The sequence below is a fragment of the Xiphophorus maculatus genome, chromosome 19, assembly GCF_002775205.1.
Source record: "Xiphophorus maculatus strain JP 163 A chromosome 19, X_maculatus-5.0-male, whole genome shotgun sequence".
Classification (NCBI taxonomy): Eukaryota; Metazoa; Chordata; class Actinopteri; order Cyprinodontiformes; family Poeciliidae; genus Xiphophorus; species Xiphophorus maculatus.
The window spans coordinates 8696484-8708790 of NC_036461.1; the positions used below are offsets into that span (position 1 = coordinate 8696484).

General features: G+C 35.9%; 2 protein-coding genes across 7 annotated transcripts; one reads left to right on the forward strand and one right to left on the reverse strand.

Annotated features, from left to right (window-relative positions):
- Nucleotides 1-858: 858 nt before the first annotated feature.
- On the forward strand, nucleotides 859-4016 carry gstz1 (glutathione S-transferase zeta 1). Of its 2 annotated transcripts, none has more exons than XM_005797705.3 (9): nucleotides 859-1102; nucleotides 1446-1497; nucleotides 1584-1651; nucleotides 2094-2174; nucleotides 2996-3121; nucleotides 3199-3274; nucleotides 3365-3417; nucleotides 3500-3549; nucleotides 3845-4016. In XM_005797705.3, the coding sequence occupies exons 1-9, from the start codon at nucleotides 1073-1075 to the stop codon at nucleotides 3969-3971; spliced, it is 663 nt and encodes a 220-aa protein (XP_005797762.1). In that variant the 5' UTR covers nucleotides 859-1072; the 3' UTR covers nucleotides 3972-4016. The 2 variants fall into 2 exon arrangements, with proteins under 2 accessions (XP_005797762.1, XP_005797763.1); XM_005797706.3 differs by lacking the exon at nucleotides 859-1102 and adding an exon at nucleotides 1159-1351.
- On the reverse strand, nucleotides 3993-10695 carry LOC102222343 (kelch domain-containing protein 3-like). Of its 5 annotated transcripts, none has more exons than XM_023352239.1 (15): nucleotides 10526-10695; nucleotides 10276-10446; nucleotides 10098-10203; nucleotides 9371-9484; nucleotides 8774-8830; nucleotides 8488-8601; nucleotides 7904-7960; nucleotides 7651-7828; nucleotides 7448-7576; nucleotides 5995-6182; nucleotides 5168-5361; nucleotides 4994-5085; nucleotides 4857-4911; nucleotides 4601-4698; nucleotides 3993-4488 (listed from the first exon to the last, which is right to left on the reverse strand). In XM_023352239.1, exons 1-15 carry the CDS (start codon nucleotides 10585-10587, stop codon nucleotides 4289-4291), a joined length of 1815 nt encoding a protein of 604 aa, XP_023208007.1. In that variant the 5' UTR covers nucleotides 10588-10695; the 3' UTR covers nucleotides 3993-4288. The 5 variants fall into 5 exon arrangements, with proteins under 5 accessions (XP_023208007.1, XP_023208009.1, XP_023208008.1 ...); XM_023352243.1 differs by having other exon boundaries at nucleotides 4398-4488; nucleotides 4601-4684; XM_023352242.1 differs by having other exon boundaries at nucleotides 4398-4488; nucleotides 4601-4687.
- Between the last annotated feature and the right edge of the window lie 1612 nt (nucleotides 10696-12307).

Genomic DNA, 12307 nt, shown 5'->3' on the forward strand with positions numbered 1-12307 from the left:
TAATTTACATATCCTGTCTCCTTCTCCTCCTTCTCGCTGAATGAGAGTCTATCGCGTTATGCAGTTACCAGCATGTTTTAAAGTGATATGAAAAATAAATATAACTTCATAATTTTTTGTGATATTGTCTATTGAGCTGTTTAAGTTTGATTACTCTTTTTTCAGCTATATTATCTAAAACCATTTAAGTTGTTTTTTTTTTTCAAATATTAATACCAGTAAACATTACAATACCTACTAGTAATATAGGTCAGCTCTAGAATATGTATTTTATATCTGTGATTTATTTATTGTGCTTTTTTGACTGCATGGCAAAATTACATTTGAAAACCTGTCATTAATTTATGTATTTTCTTTTACAGCAGTCATAGGGGTGTTATCTGGCCCACTTCGTTTTCTTTTTCTGGAGCACTCTTGATTTTCTCTCCTAAATCTTTATGTGAACAGCCTAGATACGATTATTACATAGTAATATTATTTTAGAACCATTTTCTTGAAAAGGATGCTAGCAAAAATGGTCATGATAAAAAAATAAGAAAGGGTTTCTCTTTTAATTCTAGTACTACTATTTAATAGTTATAATGTTTTAAACCTGTTTTAAACTGATTTTAATCCCACCTTGAAAATTAAAAGATATATAAGGTATTGCTATTTTTTTCTACCTCTCAGTTTTCCTCTTAGTCCTAATGTAAAATTACCTTATTTGAACGATCATTTAATTCAAGTAAAGAATCTTTCTTACCTGAATTAATTTTTTATTAACCCCAGCTAAATGCCAGTCACAACATGGCGGCGACATAAATGCGTGAACAGGTCTTTTATTCTACATCTATGACGCTGACTCGTCCACCATATTTTTTAAACCAGGAAAATTATGTAACCTGTAGCTGAGCTGAAATTAACAGGGTTACATTTTACAAGCAGCTGTTTGTTCAACATCTTCAGTTTTTCTGCTTTCATCTTTTTATTCTTACATGCTTAAGAAATGCGAATTAAGAGCGAAACAAAATAGACGACTCTGAAAGCCACAAGTTTACTTTATTTTGATGTTTCAAACGTCATAACACCAGAGATGCGCTTGACCTTAGTTTGCCTAATGAAGGTATTGTAGTATTTCTCTCTGTTAGCGATGAGTGTGTAAGTGTGTGTGTGTTTAATGTGAAGCAGAGGAAGCCCATATGTTGCAAAATCATGGACCAAAGTGTAAGTAGGAGGGAATTCAGGGATGCATCCTATTGGCTATTGGAGGAGGATGGGGTTTTGTAGAGAGAAAAAAATACATGCAAAACTTGATTTACTCTAGTTTAGAGACATCTGCTAGATTCAAAGAGCTATGGCAACCGAAACCAAGGTGAACCAATCAAATCTAAACTACACGGACATAAAAAAAAAAAAACTATCTTATTTTCAGCTCTTCCTATGTTTGTGTTTTTTTCTCTCTTTAGCCTGTTCTTCATGGATACTTCAGAAGCTCCTGCTCGTGGAGGGTTCGGATTGGTAAGTCTTGCCTTAAAACAACTCAGCTTTTTTCTTTAATAGATCACTGTTATGGTAACAAGATGATATTAAACTTTTGTGCACAGCTTTTGCTCTTAAGGGCATTGAATATGACCAGGTTGCAGTCAATCTAATCAAAGATGGAGGTCAGCAGGTACGGTAAACATTCACTGTTTCTTGGTGGGTGGGTGGGTGGATGGATGGATGGATGGATGGATCAAAATGTGCAGATATAAATGGAAGACTTTGCCTTTTATGTCAACAAAATAAGATTTGATTATGTAATTTTCAAACCTTATAAATATAGTATATTCCATGACATGACCAAAGAGTCTGGTTCTCAATATGATTGGTTTTCTTTGACAAAGTTAATAAAATCCTTTATAATAATGCTCAGTCCAGCAGACCTGATCCACCTATTAAAGATATGTTACTTTCTTTCTTTGAAACCGGAGGAGGTTCAACTTTTAAGCAGACTTTTTCAGTTCATGGTTTCATCTTGTTTTGCCTTTTGTAATAACTTATAAAATATTTCGTAAAAAAAATATTTAACCAATACTTGAGCTTAACTGATGGCAAATCTTTGTCCACCTCAGCTTACAGAGCAATACAAAACATTGAACCCCATGCAGCAAGTTCCTGCAGTGGAAATTGATGGCATCACTCTGTCTCAGTCGGTAGGTTTCAGCCCTCTATTCATATCAACCTACAAGTATTTACAGTGTATTGAAAATGTATTCACACCCTTTGAACTTTTTATTTTTATTTTATACATTTACAACCACAAATTTCTGTGCACTTTTATGTGGTAAAAAAGTACAAGTTTAAAGATCAAGGAAAAGTTAAGATTTTAGAGTTTTTCTTTTACAAATAAGAATATGAAAAGTGAGGCATGCATTTTTATTTATGGATTAAAAGAGTCATCTTTAACTGCAGTTGCAGTATGAAGTGTTTTTTAAACCAGTGTTCCACTTTTAGAGACTAAAGATTTTGCAATTTTACATTATTTTTTAAAATACCTTTAGCTAAGACAGAAAGGCACATGTGAAGATCGTTTTTCCAAGACTTGTCAGACTCTAAATTCAATTTAGGGTTGAACTTGTACTAGGCCATTTTAAGACATAAATGTGCTTTAATCTGAACCAGTCCATTGCAACGCTGGCTGTATGTTCAGGATTGTTTCCCTGCTGGAAGATGAACCTCTGCTCCAATATCAAATCTTATTTAGACTCATTTGCTTGTGTATTTGTGGAGAGAAAAAAGAATAGATTCTCAAATATTTTCCCAAATAAATCCTGATTAATCTTGTGTGGTATGTTTCAAATAAAATGATTGCAGCATCACGGTGGGGCAAGTCGTCAACAGGATCAGAAGCCAGAGAATTGTTTTGTGTTTGTAACAGTAAATCCCAATAAAATACATTTGAAAAAGTTGAAGGGGTGTGAATACTTTTTAAAGCACGTTTATAATACTGAACACACTTGGTTTGTTCCTGTAGCTTGCAGTGATCCAGTACATTGACGAGACCAGACCAGGACCTCGTCTTCTTCCTGCAGACCCGAAGGCACGTGCCCAGGTTCGCATGATTAGTGACCTCATCGCCTCTGGGATACAGCCTCTTCAGGTAGCTATAAAACAAAGATTTCTGTTCTACTTTGAATATCCTAAAAGAAAACTATAGCAACATTTGATGCATTTCAGAATTTAGCCGTACTCCAGAAGATTGGAGCAGAAAAGTTACTGTGGGCGCAACACTTCATCAATCGTGGTTTTCAAGGTTTGTGGAAGATTTTCACCGTCATTGACTAATAAAGAATTCTGAATTATTTTTTCATTGGGGTTTATTTGAGTTTTTGATTTCCTACAGCTTTAGAACCAATTCTGAAGCAAACTGCAGGGAAATACTGTGTAGGCAATGAGGTAAGAATATGATTACCAAATCAAAAGTGAAAAAAAAGATTAAATACAGCCAATAATTTACATTTTATCACTTTCATTTTAGATTTCCATGGCAGATATTTGTTTAGCCCCACAAGTCTACAATGCAGAGAGGTGAGTATTTCAACATTTCACCAGTCACATTAAGATGCTCTGCTTCTTTGTGAAAAATGAGCTGCTAGATACTAATTTACCTCGAATCAAGCTACCGACGCTTTCCTGAAGTCCATAGAATCCATTGCATGCTTCTGATTAAATGTCCTACTTTCATAATATAATATCCTTGTAGCGTGAGCTTTCTACCTTTCCATAAATTTCCCCTGAAAGCTGAACTTCGTGAGTAATCCAGTCCCTGCTGAACACAAACATTTACTTCAACAAAAATGACGAGTTTTTTTAATTTCTGCAGGTTTAAAGTGGATGTAGGCCAGTATCCAACCATCAAAAGGCTGAATGAGACATTGGTTGAGATTGAAGCTTTCAAACTGAGCCATCCATCTCACCAACCAGACACACCTACTGATCTTCAAGCATGAAATTATGACAGTGGGGCACTGTTAAATAAAGTACTTTAAAACAAGTGTTTTTATTTAATCAGCATTAAACAATGAAACTCATAAAATATTCCACAGCATTATGTAAAAATGTTTTACCAACACACAATAACGCACAAATTCGTAATGTCCAAAACATGCAAATTAAAGATTTGTTATGCAAAGTGCAAAACTTCAGGTATTAGTGCATACATCTTATTACTGGTACACAATTTGAGGTCACATTATGAATAATTCAAACCAGAATAAAGCAAAATAAACCACTTTTCTTTCACATCAGTTGTCTGCGACTGCATGGATCATTTGTCAGTGATTTCCAGGCAAAATATTTGTGTGTCGTTGTAGAAGGAACCAGAGCAGTCAGACCCACCAAAGACCAGCACTGTGCACTTGATATTTCTGTTTTCACCTTGCTCAGTTTGTAAATTTATCATGCTGTGTCCTGCACAGGGTTTAGAGCAAAGCAGTGGACATGTCACTGAGCTCCACATGTCGGTGTCTAAACATGGGGAAACAAAGCAGAAAACCTTTCTTATTGAACAAATGACTACAAATCAGCATCATTTTATTTTCCTACAAAGGCTTTCACATTGCAAAGTATCAGCACTCACCAGTGTTGAAGACATGCACATCCTGCAGAGGTCCAATTGCACTGCGGCCTCCACTGATCAAAATCCTGTTTCCCAACACTGGAGCTGCTGCATGAAACCTGATCATTTACATGCAAGAGGGTTTCATCTGCATCTTCAACCATTTTATTTTCAGCTTGGTTTGATGGGATGATTTAAGACACCAAAAATATATATATTCTGGAAGCAGATGGCTTCATCGATGACATTTATCGAGGTCGATTTGTTCTGTACTCACCCTCGAGGCAATGGTGGCCTGTTCGCACATTTCACAGCTGTGTACTCCATCAGTCCTTCACTCAGAGAGAATACACAAACATTAGAGCAGACTGGGGCTCAAAGTTGTTACTGACTGCATTGAAGCAGGCTGCTTACCCAGATCTAAAACATGAAGATCATTTAAGTAGGCAGCAGTCATTTGTCCTCCAAAAATGACCAGTTTCTGTCCAAGAAGCGTAGCTGAGTGCCTGAACATTAAGTCCTGGGTTAGTATTGCAAAATATTTTAAGTACTATTAATCAAAATCACTATTTTACAAAGCAGACTGACCCAAAGCGAGGCAGAGGCTTGTCTCCCTCCACAATGGGCTGGTACCAGAGCTCATATTCTGGGTTGAAGATGTAGAGAGCGTTGCTGCATTTATCTCCCAGTCCATTGCTTGGCTGAACTCCTCCGAAGACAAAAAGCTCTTTCTGGTAGAAAACTGCTGAATGGTATGATAAAGCCGGCACTTTCCCTTTTGCCTTGAGAAAGAAATTCATAAAAACAAAAAAGTGTACTTCTGTAAAGGACTACATTTTAATAATCACATACAGTCAATACTATTACTGGAGAAATTTGTAACCAACATTTTTTAGAAAATATTTTACACATTTAATTTTTTGCAAAAATAAAAATACTGTTGATATGAAACCTAAACACAGTAAAGATATTAAGACTGATCAAGTACAGGATATAACTATACAATCATCTGGAAAAAAATATTGAATTACATATTTTTATACATCTAATAACATAAATGAATTATTAAAGCACAGCTTGGCCTGACTGATTTATAACGAACCCAAACGTTATACAACTTTAAAGATTTTTCAGCACAAAGATGTTTAACAGAAAGCTACAATGAGAAATTTTCAATGAGAGTACAAACAAAACTGGAAGGCATTAAAAATAGACAAAAGTCAAAGCATCCAATACCAAAACTGTCAAGCAGCAGTAATGTTTTATGATGACTGGTTTTTTTTCTTACAACACCAACTTTCAAGATATAAAATCTTAAGTGGATAAAAACATATATTGTTTTTCTCAAATGTCTGTACTAAATGATACACCTGAATGGACTTCGTCCAGGAGCAGTGATTCTCGAACAAACCTACAGTGACAAGTCTCCACTTCCAGGTCAGAGTATTAAGGATGTACAGCTCGCTGTAGCACTGACTCTCCCTCAGGCCGCCGTACACAAAGACTGCCTTAGAGTCTTGGTCAAAGGTCGCTGTGTGTCCTCGGGTACATGGAGGCACTGGTCCAGTAGCAGACGAGTTCATTGGGAACCAGAAGTTACTGTCTGAACAGATGTAAACAAAATGCCGAATTAAAAACAAAGAACCCTTCAGGAACTTCTGGTTTAGCACTACAAAATGCATCGTTCTGACATATTTTGTAGGAATACTAAATTAATGCAGCATTTTGCACATCACAACAACAGATTCTATGTATTCTGTTGAGAGTTTATGTGATAGATCAACACAAAGTTGCCCATTACTGAAGAGGAAAACAGGTTTTCTTTTTTAATTAAAAAAAAAAAATCTAAAAAGTATCGTATAAATTTATAGTTAGTCCCCTTTACTCCGACACCCATAATTGAAATCCAGAAGCTATGAAAGACTTGACACAAGTGCAAAAGTCGCTGCAGGACATCCCCAAATATACAGCCTGAGATATGATGGATAAAAGCATATTCATGTTTGAGAATGGCCAATTCAAAGTTCAGAAATATATCAAACTTAAGTCTTGGAAATTGATCTGCAGACACCCCTTTGTTCAGCCAAAATGACTTAATTTTGCAAAATATGTGTGGCCATATTGATAATCTCCAGATGAGCCTGTTGCTCATAGTCAGATGATAAATTACAATGAGCTCAATAATTTCCATTCTGATGGGGGTTTTTTTGAAGAGCAATTTTGTTTACAGAAAAAAATCTAATTCAGTTTATTCTCAGTTATTATGGTTTGTTATTTTCATTTTATTTATTGTTTTTGGATATTTTAAATTCCAAAAACAATAAATATACAAAATACTAATTTTGGATTTTGGAAGTATCTTTCAGTTCCAGTATGGAATGTTCTTTACAAAATTAAAAAGTTTATTGGCCATTCAGAAGGTGTTTTTCCATTATTATGCAAGATATTACTTGAAAATCATCTCAAAACAAGAATATTATAGTTTATAGCAACAGTTAAGCAACATCTGTTATTGTGACAGGCCTATTTGTAGATGTGAAAAGCTGGAAGTGAGTAAGAGGAAATACCCCAAAAGGCTGCAGCTTTAACTACATTGAATGGTGACTGTGCAAATTATTAACTGAGAGAGCTGAATTTAATACATAATAACCTTTTTTAATTAAAGCTTGTCAGCATCCTTCAAACTCCCCATAATACACTATTTGGTGTTGGTCTATCATACAACATGATAGACCATGTTGTATGATAGACAACATGGTCTATCATACAACTGCAAAGTACAAACCATGTACTTTGCAGTTTGTAGTTGTAACATTAAAAAATATGAATAATTTTTCAAGTTTCTGCATATCAGCAAACTCCACTGACCCAACTCAAGCTTCCACAGCGAATCCTCACAGTAGTTCTGATTCGAAGTTTCCCCTCCAATCAGGACAGCCGTATCTGGGTCACTCAGACACAGAGTGTGGCTCCAGCGCTTTGATGGACATGCTGAAACTAATCACAGCTTCCATGAACACAGTTTCTGTGCACACAGTTGTGACTTCACAGGTAAGGTTTGTTATTCTCACCTTCCCTGCTTTCGTTTTTAATCTGCTCAGTTATTTTCTCCCGGATGTTAATGCTGCACAGTTTCGTCCTTTTGGAAGTGGGAGTTTTGTCCGTGTCCTCTGTGAGACTGTCTGTTTCATCGGAGCTCCACGTCGGGCGGGCTCTCCGATTATTGACAGTACGCGTTGGTGACTTATCCTTTCAGTTGCACAGAGCACATTCCAGACATTACATTTATTTGGATATTAACAGTAATAAGACCAACACACTTACCAAAGGCCGAGCTGCAGGGCGAGGAAAGTCACTGGTCTCAACTTTAATCACTGGGAACTTAGAATAACAAACACTGTGGCTCATGTGTGAGGATTCTGAGAGTATCTGCTAAAATTTTGGATGAGATCAACAACTGTGACACATTTATAATAAAGACAGTAGGGCTGGGCAATTAATTGAATTTTTTAAAATTACATTTTTGGATTATCTGGATTTATTTTCCCCACCAATACACTCAAATTTCTGTAGTTCAGAGTGGTGTCAGCACACCAAGGGCAGCCATCTTGTTTGACAAGCTTTTTTCCAATTAAAAAGACACTTCTTTTTTTTTTTATTAATTTTAAGATTTTTTTCTGGTAAAATTGCATTTTTCTTTACTATTACAATGCTCTTCTGGACTTCATACTCAATTTCACAACTCCCAGAAGAGATGATTGAGATAAAAGCCCCTTTTTGAAACAAGAAAAAAAAATAATAAAATAAAAATGTCATTAAAATCAGATTCACAGCTGGTCTGACAAAAAACTGATTTTATTTTTAAACCAAAATCACCCACCTCTGAAAGAGAGATAAAGTTGTCTCACCGTTTCAGTTTCAAGAGTTTCCTGTATTGAGCTGGAAAGATCAGCCACACTGCATGGTCCTGAGATCTGGAGTTTCCTCTGGGCCAAAGGGGTGCTGCTGACACTGGTGTTATCCTGTGGCAAGAGAAACAACACACAATCACTCCTGCTCAACACTAAACCCCCACAATCTGATCTACAGTGTCGGTCTACACTTTGTTGGTGTCTTATCCTTTCAGTTGCACAGAGCACATTCCAGACATTACATTTATTTGGATATTAACAGTAATAACACCAACACACTTACCAAAGGCCGAGCTGCAGGGCGAGGAAAGTCACTGGTCTCAACTTTAATCACTGGGAACTTAGAATAGCAAACACTGTGGCTCATGTGTGAGGATTCTGAGATTATCTGCTAAAATTTTGGATGAGATCAACAACTGTGACACATTTATAATAAAGACAGTAGGGCTGGGCAATTAATTGAATTTTTTAAAATTACATTTTTGGATTATCTGGATTTATTTTCCCCACCAATACACTCAAGTTTCTGTAGTTCAGAGTGGTGTCAGCACACCAAGGGCGGCCATCTTGTTTGACAAGCTTTTTTCCAATTAAAAAGACACTTTTTTTTTTTTTATTTTTTATTTTTTTATTAATTTTAAGATTTTTTTCTGGTAAAATTGCATTTTTCTTTACAATTACAATGCTCTTCTGGACTTCATACTCAATTTCACAACTCCCAGAAGAGATGATTGAGATAAAAGCCACTTTTTGAAACAAGAAAAAAAAAACTAAAATAAAAATGTCATTAAAATCAGATTCATAGCTGGTCTGACAAAAAACTGATTTTATTTTTAAACCAAAATCGCCCACATCTGAAAGAGAGGTAAAGTTGTCTCACCGTTTCAGTTTCAAGAGTTTCCTGTATTGAGCTGGAGAGATCAGCCACACTGCATGGTCCTGAGATCTGGAGTTTCCTCTGGGCCAAAGGGGTGCTGCTGACACTGGTGTTATCCTGTGGCAAGAGAAACAACACACAATCACTCCTGCTCAACACTAAACCCCCACAATCTGATCTACAGTGTCGGTCTACACTTTGTGTTCTTGGCATTCTCAGAAATGTAAATGTTTATCCTGTATTAGTTTTGTATTTTTTTTTGGTATGTTTTTTTAATTGTAGGATTAAAAATGACCAAAACAAATCAGAATAAAATTCTGACCTATCATTCTGATTATTTAGTAAAGGGTGTACTGTTTTGTTATTTTAAACAAACTTTACAACTTCCACTTTTTGGGCAGGTAATTTGCATAGGGTATAAATTGTAGAATCAACAAATTACATAAATGGTCCAAAAACATGAAGTAGGCTAAATGAAAATGAAAAAACACAATTCCTTCAATCAAAAGAGAAAATAAAAGAATATGACAAAGTCTTGCCATTTGGAAAGCATTACAAAGCCATTTATGAGGCTTTTGGACTCCAAATGATGGTTTGAAACATTTGTACAGCTTTCCACTGCAAGTTTCATTCAAATCTCTGCTTCACTTGGTTCTAAATCTGCTAGAAATATCTTTGTAAGTGTAAATGGAACCCCACACTGCTTTCCTGAGAAATGAGACTCTCATACCTCTCTGCAGGCCTTCAACACAATCTTCCCATACATTCCTCTCCTGCCTCTCTCTTCAGACACTGTGATGATGTCATCACTCCAGTCACCTTCCCAGGTCAAACACCTGAGATGAAAGGAGAAGTACTGAGCATTTCCACCCCAAAAACCATTAATTTCATATTTTCATCCACTGTACTTTATCTGTGAGGACAGAGTCCCTATGTTCTGTGGCTGGACGTCCTCACTGACCACCACCTCCGCAGAGAATGCTGTGTCTTTGCACGACCAGTCTCCGAATCCGAAGATGACCAGCTGTTTGGGGAGAGGCAGCGGAACGTGGACTTGGAAGCGCCTTCTGTTAGATTTGCTGCGGATACGTACACATTGAATTTGAATGCTCGACAGGTAAAACCTCCCAGTGTTAGCTTAAAAAACGAAATACATACCAACTAAACTGTCGAGGAGTGTCACGCAGGGACCAAACAGCATAAAAATTCAGTTTCTCCATTTTGCCTGGACGCTATTAAAGTTTAAACAGCGGAGGTGAAACTGGGAGCTGCGCCGCTGCGGCGTCTCGACAAGAAACGCACGTGGGACTGAAGATCAATCAATCCAAAGTCAGCCCGCGTGCGGAGATTGTTTATATAATAGTTTTCCAAGGCTGATGGAGACGCAATGGAGACAAATCACCCATAATCACGTCGCATAATCGCATGTAAATCGTAGAGCAAAATAAGTAAGAAAAATAAGGTTAAAAACAACATGTAAGAGAAGCTCGAAAACGAATTTAATTTTGGAAAAAGAACAATATCTTAACATTTTATAACCTAATAAAGGGAAAATGCAACCAAGTCAATAAATAAAACAGATAATGCATATTATTTATATATATATATATATATCCACTACATTTATTGAAATGTTGACTGCGAGATTTTGCTAAATATGAGTGAAAGTATGAAAATTATGTCAAAATAGTTTAGAAAGACAGAGGCAAGTTAACAGATAGAGAAAAACTCTTGATGAATATTAAGAAATATTACTACAAAAAATATATTTTTCTCCAGTGTAGAAGTAGAAGATTTGAACAACCAGTTAATCTCCAGATCACCCTAAAAAATAATATCAGACACAGGTAACCAAAGTAAATACAAAATGCAGTTTTAAAATAATTATTTTATTTATTAAGAAAAAAACATATTTCCAAACAAACACGACACTCTTTCTAAAATGCAATAGCTCCTAAACTGTCAACAATTGTCACCAAGTGGTAATGAGTTTTTCACATCGCTCTAAGCCTGTTTATGGTCATTCTGCACCATCTCAATAAACTTTTTCTAGGCTACACCAAACATTTCAACAGAGGTGGACCAGCTGTTCTTTGGATAATTGTCTTGCTTCAGAACTTAAGAGCATGTCAATGCCTGTGTTTTTTAATTTCCTTTAATCAGGGAGATTATTTAGCCTACTTCATGTTTTCCAAGATGCACTATTTAAGTGATCTGATTCAATTAGTCAAGCTGGCTAAAATTGAACTAGAAAATGTGGTTAATCACAGTTAATCTATGACAGGGACATATTAGTTTAGATATTTTTTTCATCTTTAATAAGTGAAATTATAATTTAAAAACTGAATTTTGTATTTACTCAAGTTGTCTATGTTGTTAAAAACCTGATAATCTGAAACATTAAATGTGATGAGAAAAAGCAACTGAAAAAAACCTGAAAACGCAAATATATTTTAATTTTCTATCATGTTCAAGAAGTTGAAGATGTTGTTTTTCTATGTCACTGCTTTGAACCATGTCAAAACACTGTGAAAAGAGGCTTTCATAATGCAGCACTACTCTAGCTTTCTCCCATCGAGTATTAAAATCATAATTCATCGAAACATTTTGCAGAGGAGTTTTGCCACACATAGGGAACTAAAACGTTGTTGTTTTGCTGCCTTTTAGAAGCTACGTTACTGTAGGACTGTGGCTGGCCTTCCGGGAGCTCTTAAAATAAAACCAGGTTACATCAGCACCTCTGTAACAATTACATCAATCCCCTAATGCTGCAATTTAATAGAATCACAAGGGAACATACTGAGGTACTTGCTAATCCTGGCTCTGCTGCGAGACTGGTATAAAATGCAGCAAACTAAACGAGCGTATTTACAGGGTAATTGTTTTGGAACCTACACCTACTTTTATATCTCCCCTTCCATCCAATTAATGACACAGACA